Source organism: Pantherophis guttatus, chromosome 18 (assembly GCF_059756535.1).
Source record: "Pantherophis guttatus breed Tessera chromosome 18, ASM5975653v1, whole genome shotgun sequence".
In the NCBI taxonomy this organism is placed as follows: Eukaryota; Metazoa; Chordata; class Lepidosauria; order Squamata; family Colubridae; genus Pantherophis; species Pantherophis guttatus.
This window is the reverse complement of record NC_142080.1, coordinates 5,806,868-5,822,691: the sequence shown is the minus strand read 5'-3', so window position 1 is coordinate 5,822,691 and position 15,824 is coordinate 5,806,868. Positions and strand designations below refer to the sequence as shown.

General features: G+C 39.2%; 1 protein-coding gene across 8 annotated transcripts in view; it reads right to left on the bottom strand.

Annotated features, from left to right (window-relative positions):
* Positions 1-15,824, bottom strand: part of MACROD1 (mono-ADP ribosylhydrolase 1) — a 257,629-nt gene that overhangs the window by 13,627 nt on the left and 228,178 nt on the right. For all 8 annotated transcript variants that reach the window (XM_087880870.1, XM_087880871.1, XM_087880867.1 and 5 more), the window contains one exon: positions 11,423-11,539. In XM_087880870.1, coding sequence (XP_087736996.1) covers positions 11,423-11,539 — 117 coding nt within the window. The remainder of the gene's footprint in view (positions 1-11,422; positions 11,540-15,824) is intronic.

The following is a 15,824-nucleotide window of genomic DNA, read 5'->3' as shown; positions in this document are numbered from 1 at the left end:
TCAAATGTAACAACGGATGGTAGAATGTGATTCGGGGTGGAATTCCATGCTTAAAAATGTTATTATTAGCTGTTTTTAAAAATCGAGTGTTTTTGATGCCCGAGGAAGAAAACGCGTGATGCCGGGGTCAGAAAAAAAGCTGCCCAGGAGCAAAAAAATTTTTTTTGACTCAAATGTAACAACGGATGCTAGAATGTGGTTCGGGGTGGAATTCCATGCTTAAAAATGTTATTATTAGCTGTTTTTAAAAATCGAGTGTTTTTGATGCCCGAGGAAGAAAACGCGTGATGCCACCGTCAGAAAAAAAGCTGCCCAGGAGCAAAAAAAATTTTTTTGACTGAAATGTAACAACGGATGCTAGGATGTGATTCGGGGTGGAATTCCATGTTTAAAAATGTTATTATTAGCTGTTTTTAAAAATCGAGTGTTTTTGCTGCCCGAGGAAGAAAACGCGTGATGCCGGGGTCAGAAAAAAAGCTGCCCAGGAGCAAAAAAATTTTTTTTGACTCAAATGTAACAACGGATGCTAGAATGTGGTTCGGGGTGGAATTCCATGCTTAAAAATGTTATTATTAGCTGTTTTTAAAAATCGAGTGTTTTTGCTGCCCGAGGAAGAAAACGCGTGATGCCGGGGTCAGAAAAAAAGCTGCCCAGGAGCAAAAAAATTTTTTTTGACTCAAATGTAACAATGGATGGTAGAATGTGATTCGGGGTGGAATTCCATGCTTAAAAATGTTATTATTAGCTGTTTTTAAAAATCGAGTGTTTTTGCTGCCCGAGGAAGAAAACGCGTGATGCCGGGGTCAGAAAAAAAGCTGCCCAGGAGCAAAAAAAATTTTTTTGACTCAAATGTAACAACGGATGCTAGAATGTGGTTCGGGGTGGAATTCCATGCTTAAAAATGTTATTATTAGCTGTTTTTAAAAATCGAGTGTTTTTGATGCCCGAGGAAGAAAACGCGTGATGCCGGGGTCAGAAAAAAAGCTGCCCAGGAGCAAAAAAATTTTTTTTGACTCAAATGTAACAACGAATGCTAGAATGTGGTTCGGGGTGGAATTCCATGCTTAAAAATGTTATTATTAGCTGTTTTTAAAAATCGAGTGTTTTTGCGGCCCGAGGAAGAAAACGCGTGATGCCGGGGTCAGAAAAAAAGCTGCCCAGGAGCAAAAAAAATTTTTTTGACTCAAATGTAACAACGGATGGTAGAATGTGATTCGGGGTGGAATTCCATGCTTAAAAATGTTATTATTAGCTGTTTTTAAAAATCGAGTGTTTTTGATGCCCGAGGAAGAAAACGCGTGATGCCACCGTCAGAAAAAAAGCTGCCCAGGAGCAAAAAAAATTTTTTTGACTCAAATGTAACAACGGATGCTAGGATGTGATTCGGGGTGGAATTCCATGTTTAAAAATGTTATTATTAGCTGTTTTTAAAAATCGAGTGTTTTTGCTGCCCGAGGAAGAAAACGCGTGATGCCGGGGTCAGAAAAAAAGCTGCCCAGGAGCAAAAAAATTTTTTTTGACTCAAATGTAACAACGGATGGTAGAATGTGGTTCGGGGTGGAATTCCATGCTTAAAAATGTTATTATTAGCTGTTTTTAAAAATCGAGTGTTTTTGATGCCCGAGGAAGAAAACGCGTGATGCCGGGGTCAGAAAAAAAGCTGCCCAGGAGCAAAAAAAATTTTTTTGACTCAAATGTAACAACGGATGCTAGGATGTGATTCGGGGTGGAATTCCATGCTTAAAAATGTTATTATTAGCTGTTTTTAAAAATCGAGTGTTTTTGATGCCCGAGGAAGAAAACGCGTGATGCCGGGGTCAGAAAAAAAGCTGCCCAGGAGCAAAAAAATTTTTTTTGACTCAAATGTAACAACGGATGCTAGAATGTGGTTCGGGGTGGAATTCCATGCTTAAAAATGTTATTATTAGCTGTTTTTAAAAATCGAGTGTTTTTGCTGCCCGAGGAAGAAAACGCGTGATGCCGGGTCAGAAAAAAAGCTGCCCAGGAGCAAAAAAATTTTTTTTGACTCAAATGTAACAACGGATGGTAGAATGTGATTCGGGGTGGAATTCCATGCTTAAAAATGTTATTATTAGCTGTTTTTAAAAATCGAGTGTTTTTGCTGCCCGAGGAAGAAAACGCGTGATGCCGGGGTCAGAAAAAAAGCTGCCCAGGAGCAAAAAAAATTTTTTTGACTCAAATGTAACAACGAATGCTAGAATGTGGTTCGGGGTGGAATTCCATGCTTAAAAATGTTATTATTAGCTGTTTTTAAAAATCGAGTGTTTTTGCTGCCCGAGGAAGAAAACGCGTGATGCCGGGGTCAGAAAAAAAGCTGCCCAGGAGCAAAAAAATTTTTTTTGACTCAAATGTAACAACGAATGCTAGAATGTGGTTCGGGGTGGAATTCCATGCTTAAAAATGTTATTATTAGCTGTTTTTAAAAATCGAGTGTTTTTGCGGCCCGAGGAAGAAAACGCGTGATGCCGGGGTCAGAAAAAAAGCTGCCCAGGAGCAAAAAAAATTTTTTTGACTCAAATGTAACAACGGATGGTAGAATGTGATTCGGGGTGGAATTCCATGCTTAAAAATGTTATTATTAGCTGTTTTTAAAAATCGAGTGTTTTTGATGCCCGAGGAAGAAAACGCGTGATGCCACCGTCAGAAAAAAAGCTGCCCAGGAGCAAAAAAAATTTTTTTGACTCAAATGTAACAACGGATGCTAGGATGTGATTCGGGGTGGAATTCCATGTTTAAAAATGTTATTATTAGCTGTTTTTAAAAATCGAGTGTTTTTGCTGCCCGAGGAAGAAAACGCGTGATGCCGGGGTCAGAAAAAAAGCTGCCCAGGAGCAAAAAAAATTTTTTTGACTCAAATGTAACAACGGATGGTAGAATGTGATTCGGGGTGGAATTCCATGCTTAAAAATGTTATTATTAGCTGTTTTTAAAAATCGAGTGTTTTTGATGCCCGAGGAAGAAAACGCGTGATGCCGGGGTCAGAAAAAAAGCTGCCCAGGAGCAAAAAAATTTTTTTTGACTCAAATGTAACAACGAATGCTAGAATGTGGTTCGGGGTGGAATTCCATGCTTAAAAATGTTATTATTAGCTGTTTTTAAAAATCGAGTGTTTTTGCTGCCCGAGGAAGAAAACGCGTGATGCCGGGGTCAGAAAAAAAGCTGCCCAGGAGCAAAAAAAATTTTTTTGACTCAAATGTAACAACGGATGCTAGAATGTGGTTCGGGGTGGAATTCCATGCTTAAAAATGTTATTATTAGCTGTTTTTAAAAATCGAGTGTTTTTGCTCCCAGAGGAAGAAAACGCGTGATGCCGGGGTCAGAAAAAAATCTGCCCAGGAGCAAAAAAATTTTTTTTGACTCAAATGTAACAACGGATGCTAGAATGTGGTTCGGGGTGGAATTCCATGCTTAAAAATGTTATTATTAGCTGTTTTTAAAAATCGAGTGTTTTTGCTGCCCGAGGAAGAAAACGCGTGATGCCGGGGTCAGAAAAAAAGCTGCCCAGGAGCAAAAAAAATTTTTTTGACTCAAATGTAACAACGGATGCTAGAATGTGATTCGGGGTGGAATTCCATGCTTAAAAATGTTATTATTAGCTGTTTTTAAAAATCGAGTGTTTTTGCTCCCAGAGGAAGAAAACGCGTGATGCCGCGGTCAGAAAAAAAGCTGCCCAGGAGGAAAATTTTTTTTTTTGACTCAAATGTAACAACGGATCCTAGAATGTGATTCGGGGTGGAATTCCATGCTTAATAATATTATTATTAGCTGTTTTTAAAAATCGAGTGTTTTTGCTGCCCGAGGAAGAAAACGCGTGATGCCGCGGTCAGAAAAAAAGCTGCCCAGGAGCAAAAAAATTTTTTTTGACTCAAATGTAACAACGGATGCTAGAATGTGATTCGGGGTGGAATTCCATGCTTAAAAATGTTATTATTAGCTGTTTTTAAAAATCGAGTGTTTTTGCTGCCCGAGGAAGAAAACGCGTGATGCCGCGGTCAGAAAAAAAGTTGCCCAGGAGCAAAAAAATTTTTTTGACTCAAATGTAAAAACAGATGCTAGAATGTGATTCGGGGTGGAATTCCATGCTTAAAAATATTATTATTAGCTGTTTTTAAAAATCGAGTGTTTTTGCTGCCCGAGGAAGAAAACGCGTGATGCCGGTCAGAAAAAAAGCTGCCCAGGATCAAAAAAAATTTTTTTGACTCAAATGTAAAAACGGATCCTAGAATGTAATTCGGGGTGGAATTCCATGCTTAATAATATTATTATTAAATGTTTTTAAAAATCGAGTGTTTTTGCTGCCCGAGGAAGAAAACGCGTGATGCCGGGGTCAGAAAAAAAGCTGCCCAGGAGCAAAAAAATTTTTTTTGACTCAAATGTAACAACGGATGCTAGAATGTGATTCGGGGTGGAATTCCATGCTTAAAAATGTTATTATTAGCTGTTTTTAAAAATCGAGTGTTTTTGCTCCCAGAGGAAGAAAACGCGTGATGCCGGGGTCAGAAAAAAGCTGCCCAGGAGGAAAAAAATTTTTTTCGACTCAAATGTAACAACGGATGCTAGAATGTGATTCGGGGTGGAATTCCATGCTTAAAAATGTTATTATTAGCTGTTTTTAAAAATCGAGTGTTTTTGCTCCCAGAGGAAGAAAACGCGTGATGCCGCGGTCAGAAAAAAAGCTGTCCAGGAGCAAAAAAATTTTTTTGACTCAAATGTAAAAACGGATGCTAGAATGTGATTCGGGGTGGAATTCCATGCTTAAAAATATTATTATTAGCTGTTTTTAAAAATCGAGTGTTTTTGCTGCCCGAGGAAGAAAACGCGTGATGCCGGTCAGAAAAAAAGCTGCCCAGGATCAAAAAAATTTTTTTTGACTCAAATGTAAAAACGGATCCTAGAATGTAATTCGGGGTGGAATTCCATGCTTAATAATATTATTATTAAATGTTTTTAAAAATCGAGTGTTTTTGCTGCCCGAGGAAGAAAACGCGTGATGCCGGGGTCAGAAAAAAAGCTGCCCAGGAGCAAAAAAAATTTTTTTGACTCAAATGTAACAACGGATGCTAGAATGTGATTCGGGGTGGAATTCCATGCTTAAAAATGTTATTATTAGCTGTTTTTAAAAATCGAGTGTTTTTGCTCCCAGAGGAAGAAAACGCGTGATGCCGGGGTCAGAAAAAAAGCTGCCCAGGAGCAAAAAAATTTTTTTTGACTCAAATGTAACAACGGATGCTAGAATGTGATTCGGGGTGGAATTCCATGCTTAAAAATGTTATTATTAGCTGTTTTTAAAAATCGAGTGTTTTTGCTGCCCGAGGAAGAAAACGCGTGATGCCGGTCAGAAAAAAAGCTGCCCAGGATCAAAAAAAATTTTTTTGACTCAAATGTAAAAACGGATCCTAGAATGTAATTCGGGGTGGAATTCCATGCTTAATAATATTATTATTAAATGTTTTTAAAAATCGAGTGTTTTTGCTGCCCGAGGAAGAAAACGCGTGATGCCGGGGTCAGAAAAAAAGCTGCCCAGGAGCAAAAAAATTTTTTTTGACTCAAATGTAACAACGGATGCTAGAATGTGATTCGGGGTGGAATTCCATGCTTAAAAATGTTATTATTAGCTGTTTTTAAAAATCGAGTGTTTTTGCTCCCAGAGGAAGAAAACGCGTGATGCCGGGGTCAGAAAAAAGCTGCCCAGGAGGAAAAAAATTTTTTTCGACTCAAATGTAACAACGGATGCTAGAATGTGATTCGGGGTGGAATTCCATGCTTAAAAATGTTATTATTAGCTGTTTTTAAAAATCGAGTGTTTTTGCTCCCAGAGGAAGAAAACGCGTGATGCCGCGGTCAGAAAAAAAGCTGTCCAGGAGCAAAAAAATTTTTTTGACTCAAATGTAAAAACGGATGCTAGAATGTGATTCGGGGTGGAATTCCATGCTTAAAAATATTATTATTAGCTGTTTTTAAAAATCGAGTGTTTTTGCTGCCCGAGGAAGAAAACGCGTGATGCCGGTCAGAAAAAAAGCTGCCCAGGATCAAAAAAATTTTTTTTGACTCAAATGTAAAAACGGATCCTAGAATGTAATTCGGGGTGGAATTCCATGCTTAATAATATTATTATTAAATGTTTTTAAAAATCGAGTGTTTTTGCTGCCCGAGGAAGAAAACGCGTGATGCCGGGGTCAGAAAAAAAGCTGCCCAGGAGCAAAAAAATTTTTTTTGACTCAAATGTAACAACGGATGCTAGAATGTGATTCGGGGTGGAATTCCATGCTTAAAAATGTTATTATTAGCTGTTTTTAAAAATCGAGTGTTTTTGCTGCCCGAGGAAGAAAACGCGTGATGCCGCGGTCAGAAAAAAAGCTGCCCAGGAGCAAAAAATTTTTTTTGACTCAAATGTAAAAACGGATGCTAGAATGTGATTCGGGGTGGAATTCCATGCTTAAAAATATTATTATTAGCTGTTTTTAAAAATCGAGTGTTTTTGCTGCCCGAGGAAGAAAACGCGTGATGCCGGTCAGAAAAAAAGCTGCCCAGGATCAAAAAAAATTTTTTTGACTCAAATGTAAAAACGGATCCTAGAATGTAATTCGGGGTGGAATTCCATGCTTAATAATATTATTATTAAATGTTTTTAAAAATCGAGTGTTTTTGCTGCCCGAGGAAGAAAACGCGTGATGCCGGGGTCAGAAAAAAAGCTGCCCAGGAGCAAAAAAAATTTTTTTGACTCAAATGTAACAACGGATGCTAGAATGTGATTCGGGGTGGAATTCCATGCTTAAAAATGTTATTATTAGCTGTTTTTAAAAATCGAGTGTTTTTGCTCCCAGAGGAAGAAAACGCGTGATGCCGGGGTCAGAAAAAAGCTGCCCAGGAGGAAAAAAATTTTTTTTGACTCAAATGTAACAACGGATCCTAGAATGTGATTCGGGGTGGAATTCCATGCTTAATAATATTATTATTAGCTGTTTTTAAAAATCGAGTGTTTTTGCTGCCCGAGGAAGAAAACGCGTGATGCCGGTCAGAAAAAAATCTGCCCAGGAGCAAAAAAAATTTTTTTGACTCAAATGTAACAACGGATCCTAGAATGTGATTCGGGGTGGAATTCCATGCTTAATAATATTATTATTAGCTGTTTTTAAAAATCGAGTGTTTTTGCTGCCCGAGGAAGAAAACGCGTGATGCCGGTCAGAAAAAAATCTGCCCAGGAGCAAAAAAATTTTTTTTGACTCAAATGTAACAACGGATCCTAGAATGTGATTCGGGGTGGAATTCCATGCTTAAAAATGTTATTATTAGCTGTTTTTAAAAATCGAGTGTTTTTGCTGCCCGAGGAAGAAAACGCGTGATGCCGGGGTCAGAAAAAAAGCTGCCCAGGAGCAAAAAAATTTTTTTTGACTCAAATGTAACAACGGATCCTAGAATGTGATTCGGGGTGGAATTCCATGCTTAATAATATTATTATTAGCTGTTTTTAAAAATCGAGTGTTTTTGCTGCCCGAGGAAGAAAACGCGTGATGCCGGTCAGAAAAAAAGCTGCCCAGGAGCAAAAAAATTTTTTTTGACTCAAATGTAACAACGGATCCTAGAATGTGATTCGGGGTGGAATTCCATGCTTAAAAATGTTATTATTAGCTGTTTTTAAAAATCGAGTGTTTTTGCTGCCCGAGGAAGAAAACGCGTGATGCCGCGGTCAGAAAAGAATTTCCCATGGAGCAAAAAAATTTTTTTTGACTCAAATGTAACAACGGATGCTAGAATGTGATTCGGGGTGGAATTCCATGCTTAAAAATATTATTATTAGCTGTTTTTAAAAATCGAGTGTTTCTGCTGCCCGATGAAAAAAATGCGTGATGCCGGGGTCAGAAAAAAAGCTGCCCAGGAGCAAAAAAAATTTTTTTGACTCAAATGTAAAAACGGATCCTAGAATGTGATTCGGGGTTGAATTCTATGCTTAAAAATATTATTATTAGCTGTTTTTAAAAATCGAGTGTTTTTGCTGCCCGATGAAAAAAACGCGTGATGCCGGGGTCAGAAAAAAAGCTGCCCAGGAGCAAAAAATTTTTTTTTGACTCAAATGTAAAAACGGATCCTAGAATGTGATTCGGGGTGGAATTCTATGCTTAAAAATATTATTATTAGCTGTTTTTAAAAATCGAGTGTTTTTGCTGCCCGATGAAAAAAACGCGTGATGCCGGGGTCAGAAAAAAAGCTGCCCAGGAGCAAAAAATTTTTTTTGACTCAAATGTAACAACGGATCCTAGAATGTGATTCGGGGTGGAATTCCATGCTTAATAATATTATTATTAGCTGTTTTTAAAAATCGAGTGTTTTTGCTGCCCGATGAAAAAAACGCGTGATGCCACGATCAGAAAAAAAGCTGCCCAGGAGCAAAAAAAATTTTTTTCACTCAAATGTAACAACGGATCCTAGAATGGGATTCGGGGTGGAATTCCATGCTTAAAAATATTATTATTAGCTGTTTTTAAAAATCGAGTGTTTTTGCTGCCCGAGGAAGAAAACGCGTGATGCCGGGGTCAGAAAAAAAGCTGCCCAGGAGCAAAAAATTTTTTTTTGACTCAAATGTAAAAACGGATCCTAGAATGTGATTCGGGGTGGAATTCTATGCTTAAAAATATTATTATTAGCTGTTTTTAAAAATCGAGTGTTTTTGCTGCCCGATGAAAAAAACGCGTGATGCCGGGGTCAGAAAAAAAGCTGCCCAGGAGCAAAAAAATTTTTTTGACTCAAATGTAACAACGGATCCTAGAATGTGATTCGGGGTGGAATTCTATGCTTAAAAATATTATTATTAGCTGTTTTTAAAAATCGAGTGTTTTTGCTGCCCGATGAAAAAAACGCGTGATGCCGGGGTCAGAAAAAAAGCTGCCCAGGAGCAAAAAAATTTTTTTGACTCAAATGTAACAACGGATCCTAGAATGTGATTCAGGGTAGAATTCCATGCTTAAAAATATTATTATTAGCTGTTTTTAAAAATCGAGTGTTTTTGCTGCCCAAGGAAGAAAACGCGTGATGCCGGGGTCAGAAAAAAAGCTGCCCAGGAGCAAAAAATTTTTTTTTGACTCAAATGTAAAAACGGATCCTAGAATGTGATTCGGGGTGGAATTCTATGCTTAAAAATATTATTATTAGCTGTTTTTAAAAATCGAGTGTTTTTGCTGCCCGATGAAAAAAACGCGTGATGCCGGGGTCAGAAAAAAAGCTGCCCAGGAGCAAAAAAATTTTTTTTGACTCAAATGTAACAACGGATCCTAGAATGTGATTCAGGGTAGAATTCCATGCTTAAAAATATTATTATTAGCTGTTTTTAAAAATCGAGTGTTTTTGCTGCCCGATGAAAAAAACGCGTGATGCCGGGGTCAGAAAAAAAGCTGCCCAGGAGCAAAAATTTTTTTTGACTCAAATGTAAAAACGGATCCTAGAATGTGATTCGGGGTGGAATTCCATGCTTAAAAATGTTATTATTAGCTGTTTTTAAAAATCGAGTGTTTTTGCTGCCCAATGAAAAAAACGCGTGATGCCGGGGTCAGAAAAAAAGCTGCCCAGAAGCAAAAAAAATTTTTTTGACTCAAATGTAAAAACGGATCCTAGAATGTGATTCGGGGTGGAATTCCATGCTTAAAAATATTATTATTAGCTGTTTTTAAAAATCGAGTGTTTTTGCTGCCCCAGGAAGAAAACACGTGATGCCGCGGTCAGAAAAAAAGCTGCCCAGTAGCAAAAAAATTTTTTTGACTCAAATGTAACAACGGATCCTAGAATGTGATTCGGGGTGGAATTCCATGCTTAATATTATTATTATTAGCTGTTTTTAAAAATCGAGTGTTTTTGTTTCCCGAGGAAGAAAACGCGTGATGCCGCAGTCAGAAAAAAAGCTGCCCAGGAGCTAATTTTCGTTTAACTCAAAAACTTTTAAAATCTTTTTTAAAATGTCAAATGTAATAACGGATGCTAGGATGTGCATCGGGGTGGAATTCCATGCTTAAAAATATTATTATTAGCTGTTTTTAAAAATCGAGTGTTTTTGCTCCCAGAGGAAGAAAACGCGTGATGCCGGGGTCAGAAAAAAAGCTGCCCAGGAGCAAAAAATTTTTTTTTGACTCAAATGTAAAAACGGATCCTAGAATGTGATTCGGGGTGGAATTCTATGCTTAAAAATATTATTATTAGCTGTTTTTAAAAATCGAGTGTTTTTGCTGCCCGATGAAAAAAACGCGTGATGCCGGGGTCAGAAAAAAAGCTGCCCAGGAGCAAAAAAATTTTTTTGACTCAAATGTAACAACGGATCCTAGAATGTGATTCGGGGTGGAATTCTATGCTTAAAAATATTATTATTAGCTGTTTTTAAAAATCGAGTGTTTTTGCTGCCCGATGAAAAAAACGCGTGATGCCGGGGTCAGAAAAGAATTTCCCATGGAGCAAAAAAATTTTGTTTGACTCAAATGTAAAAACGGATGGTAGAATGTGATTCGGGGTGGAATTCCATGCTTAAAAATAATAACGGATGGTAGGATGTGAATGTAATAATATTTTTTCTGAAACAGAGGAAGAGAATGGACAGGGCCATGAGGAAATGTGTGTGACCTCTCACCCTAACCTTGCCAATTTCATTACTGGGCAGAAAGAGGGCAGGGCCATGATGCAAAGTGAAAAAACATTTTTCTCGCTCCGGTCAGTTTCACCGCAACCATTCTCAACTCTGCATGATTCAGTAAATTGGGTGTGTGATCTGTTTTCCTGCTTGGCTGTCAATCAAAGCATATTTAACATCTCGCGCAGAGAGATCTTAAAAATGATTTCCTGAGCTTTAATCTGATTCTAAGGGTCTCTTTGCAGTCAAACTGTCTAGGAAATACAGGAAGTCCTCGATTTATGACTGTAATGGACCCTGCCCAGTAAGCCATGATGGTTATAAAGCAGGCCACCGAGTAGCCAACCTGATTTTGTGGGCATCTTTTTGAGATAGTCGGAGGTCATTAAGTGAATGCCACAGTTGTTAAGCAAATCAATTGATCGCGATGGATGTGTTTGCTGAAAAGCAGAAATAAATGCCTTTTTTAAAAAAAAAATTGGCAAAAATGTAAAATGTGGTCACATGACCCGCAGGAGGCCCGCAAATAGCCGTAACTTTTAACCAGAATTTCCCCACCTCTGATACAAAGCCGTGAGTCAGGGTCCCGAGTTCAAGAATTAAAAAAAAACATTGTAGTCGCTGTTTTTCAAGGCTAAACTGAACTCAGTTTCTTGATTCCCTCCTTGTACGGATTGGCTTCAAAACTCCAGAGTTTTCCCCTGCCCTTTCTTTGAAACCTCTTTTTTCTCCCTCTGACAGAATTCAACGGATCGGCTACTCGTCCCTTCTGCTAGTAAAGTTGCATTTACTCACATCTAGCTGGGAGACGGTACCCACAGGAGATTTTTGCTTTTCCGGTCTCGCAACCGTTCAGGCTCCGGCATTCCTCTTTCAACAAAGGTCCTGCGGCACGATGGATGCATCCATCCACTGTGAAAGGAATGGGAAAAAACACACACAAATGCACACATCATCAAAATAATAATAATAACAACAACAACAACAATAACAACTTAATGCAAGGCAAAGCTGACCAGAAACTAACTTGGAACTGGTTAAGATCAGGAGTACTGAAAAAAGAAACCGAAAGCTTTATTTTGGCAGCTCAAGAACAAGCCCTAGCCACAAACTGCATGAAGGCAAAAATTCAACATGTTACCACCAACAGCAAATGCCGCCTCTGCAATGAGAAAGAGGAGACAGTCGACCGCCTGATCAGTGGGTGCAGCAAAATTTCACAAACTGACTCCCTACAACGCCATGACCGCGTTTCTAAGATCATTCACTGGAAATTATGCCAGAAGTTTGGATTTGAGTACAGCAAAAACCACTGGGAACATCAGGTTGAGAAAGTTTTAGAGAATGAGAAACTCAAGATCTTGTGGGACTTTAGGATTCAGACTGACAGGCACTTGGTCCACAACACACCTGACCTAACAATAGTTGAAAAGAAAAAAGGATGGTTCATTGACATTGCAATAGCTGGTGATGCACGGATTGAAGATAAGCAGCAAGAAAAAAATCACAAAGTACCGGGATTTGCAAATTGAAGTTGAGCGACTGTGGAAAAAGAAATTGTGTGTTGTCCCGATTGTAATTGGAGCCCTCGGAGCAATCCCCAAAGGGCTGCCCCGCTATTTAGAAATTCTAAATTTGCCAGACTTGAACATTTTGACTACAAAAAACCACCTTACGCGGAACATCTGACATCCTCCAACGATACCTTAACAGTTCCTAGGTCCTTGGTTAGGACTCGAGCTGCTGAGCTATTAACCAGCCTCAAAGGCTGTGAATCTCACTAAAGATTAATAATAATAATAATAATAATAATAATAATAATAATAATAATAATAATAATGATAATAATGATGATGATGATGATGTCATGGGAACATAAAGTGGAAAAAGTTATCGAAAATGAGAAGGTGAGGATCTTGTGGGAGTTTCAAACATAGATGAATCGTCATTTGGAACACAACATGCCAAATATCACAGTTGTCGAAAACTGAAACGTACAATTTATTGATATCGCGGTACCAGGAGATGCCAGAGTCACAGAAAAAGAACTGGAAAAGATCATGAAATATTGCAACCTGGCCATCAAAACTACGCGATTATGGATGAAACATGTGACAGTGATACCTATTGTCATCGGGGCACTTGGTACCATGTCCAAGAAAATGCATCAAGAAATTGCAGCTTCCTGCAATAACACCAGCGGAACTGAAAAAAAACTGCGCTACTCGGAACATCGTACATCTTCAGAAGGTCCTTGGTTGATCCCTAGGACGCTGGCAGCAACCCCTATCAACCATTAGCACCAGTCAATGGTATTTGTGATGCATGTTTGAATGTTCAATTGACTGAGTTTCATGTTTAATGAATAAAAGAATAATAATAATAATAATCCCATATCAACCATTAGCACCAGTCAATGGTATTTGTGATGCATTTTTGAATGGTCAGTGACTGAGTTTCATGTTTAATGAATAAAAGAGATGATAATACTACTACTACTGCAATATCAGTACAAATTGAAGAGAAACAGCTAGGGAAAAAAAAATAAAGAAATATCGCGACTTGCAAATTGAAGGACTGCCTAGATACATGGAAATTTTGAACTTATTAGGGCTGATTATCCTGACTTTGCAAAAAAAAACCCATCACCCCACTTTACTTGGAACTGCCTATGTACTCAGACGCTGCCTTAACAGCTGTCAAATCCAGCTTGCCCATCTCGCTGGCTGGGTGACAAAACAAGAAAGAGTGTGACAACCAGCCTGTGGTGGAACCTGACGATTCAGGAGCAGTGTACCACAGTGAACATGATGGCAAAAAGGATTAAAATAAAATCGCAGGAAGGAGTCCCAACAAGCTTGCCCTGCTTTGGGAAATCCTTAGCGCCAACTCCTGACTAGAGATGGTCAAATGGATCGGTTTCATTAAGGAAAAGGAGGGAGGGAGGAGGGAGGGGGGAAGGAAGGAAGGAAGGAAGGAAGGAAGGAAGGAAAGGAAAGGAAAGGAAAGGAAAAAGGGAGGAGAGGAAGGAGAGGAAGGAGAGGAAGGAGAGGGAGGACAATGGGGAGGGAGGGAAGGAAGGAAGGAAAGAAAAAGGAAAGGAAGGAGAAGAAGGAAGGAAGGCTAATGTGAGGGAGGGTGGGAGGGAGGGAAGGAAGGACAATGGGGAGGGAGGGAAGGAAGGAAGGAAGAAAGGAAGGAAAGGAAAAAGGAAGAAGAGGAAGGAAAAGAACAATGTGAGGGAGGGAGGGAAGGAAGGAAGGAAGGACAATGGGGAGGGAGGGAAGGAAGGAAGGAAGAAAGGAAGGGAAGGAAAAAGGGAGGAAAAGAAGGGGAGGAAGGAAAAGAACAATGTGAGGGAGGGAGGGAGGGAGGGAGGGAAGGAATGACAATGGGGAGGGAGGAAGGAAGGAAGAAAGGGAGGAAGGAAAGGAAAAAGGGAAGAAGGAAGGACAATGGAGAGGGAGGGAGCGAAGGAAGGACAATGGGGAGGGAGGGAGGAAGGAAGAAAGGAAGGAAAGGAAAAAGGAGGGAGGAAAGGAAGGAGAGGAAGCGGGAAGGAAGGAAGGACAATAGGGAGGGAGGGAGGAAGAAAGAAAGGAAGAAAGGAAGGAAGAAAGGAAGGAAAGGAAAAAGGAGGGAGGAAAGGAAGGAAGGAAGGAAGGAAGGAAGGAAGGAAGGAAGGAAGGAAGGAAGGAAGGAAGGCAAGCTGACGTGCAACTGCTGCTCTGATTCGCTCTCCAGCCATTACAGAGTCTCATTGATCAGGAAAGTCCATTATTAGCTCATTCGCAGTCCATCTGCTAATCCATAAAACAATATTTTACCAGTTGCCTTCCGAGGGGAGTCGATAAAAAAGGCCGGAGAGGTAGGGAGACGATGGTTTTGTTTTAAAGCAGGCAAACCGTCCACGTTGGCTCAGCCCCCATCATTATAAAGAGAGAAAGGGGAGGGGATCCTGACTGAATTCTGGGGATCAATCGGAGGGGTTCACATAGAAAGCCAGGCGGAGCAGATTGGGGTTCGACCCCCAGATCTGAACTCGGGGCTCTTCGACATCCTAACCACTGTATTTATGATGGTTGCAGTATCCCAGGATAATTTGATTGTCATCCAGCAGCTTCTGACAAGCAAAATCCATGACAGGAGCCTGATTCGTTTAACGGCTGCACGGCTCGCTTAACGACTGTAACAAAGAAAGGTCGTAAAATGGGGAAAAACTCACTTAACAGCTGCCCCTGCTTAGCAATGGAAATTTTGAGCTCAATTGTGGCTGTAAGTCGAGCATTTAAGTACTTAAGTAAATATTTCTATTTCAGCATTTAAACAATGTTAAAGTACATATTTAAATCAGTAAACCTTTCTATTTAAACAAGTTTAAGTGACATTTAAATAACACTTAATATTAAATAATATTTTCTATTTAAATGAATATTTATTTCATTTTGCCTTGATTCCCCCGAGGCTGGGGCCTTTATCCAAATCATAGGTTACAGGGCAATAAAACCAAAAAAAGGAAACCGAAGAGGAGTGATGGCAATGCCTTTCCTTAAAAAAAAAAAAGTTTTTAAAACAATCAATCTAATTATTATTTTTTAAACGATGGGCAAGAGGGTAGAGAAGGATTTTCTTGAGGGGTCTCCTCCCTCAAGAGTAAAAAAAAAAAGCATTTTTGGCTCTGGATTATTTTTTAATGCATCTGGTGCTATCCAAGGTGCTGCTGGAAATCTTGATTTTTTAATTTTTTTCTATATTTTTTTGCTGTCTGAATAATGCCGCCCATAAAGATTCGTACAGAATATATATATTTTTTTAAATCCACAATTGCATCAAAATTGTCCTCGTTTGGGGAGAAGGAGGAGGGGAAACGTCGCTGTGCGAATATTTTATTTTAAAAGCCTGCCGGAAAAACCCCGTACGTGTTTTGTGTGCGTTTCGTCTGCGGTACATGGATTTTTATTTTATTTTTTTTGCAAGTTTGTTTTCCTAAATGCATGCATTTCTGAAAATTGGTGTTTCCTGACAACACGGGGAAATTGTGTTTTCTCTCCAAGCCACGACAAGCATAGCAAAACGCAAAACGAACCCTAAGCGAAGCGCAAAGAGGAAATCCATTTCGCTTGGAATTTCGGCCTCCGGATTGTAAATACCCGCTTTCTCCTTCTCCCCATGATAAAACTGGAAATATTATTCACCT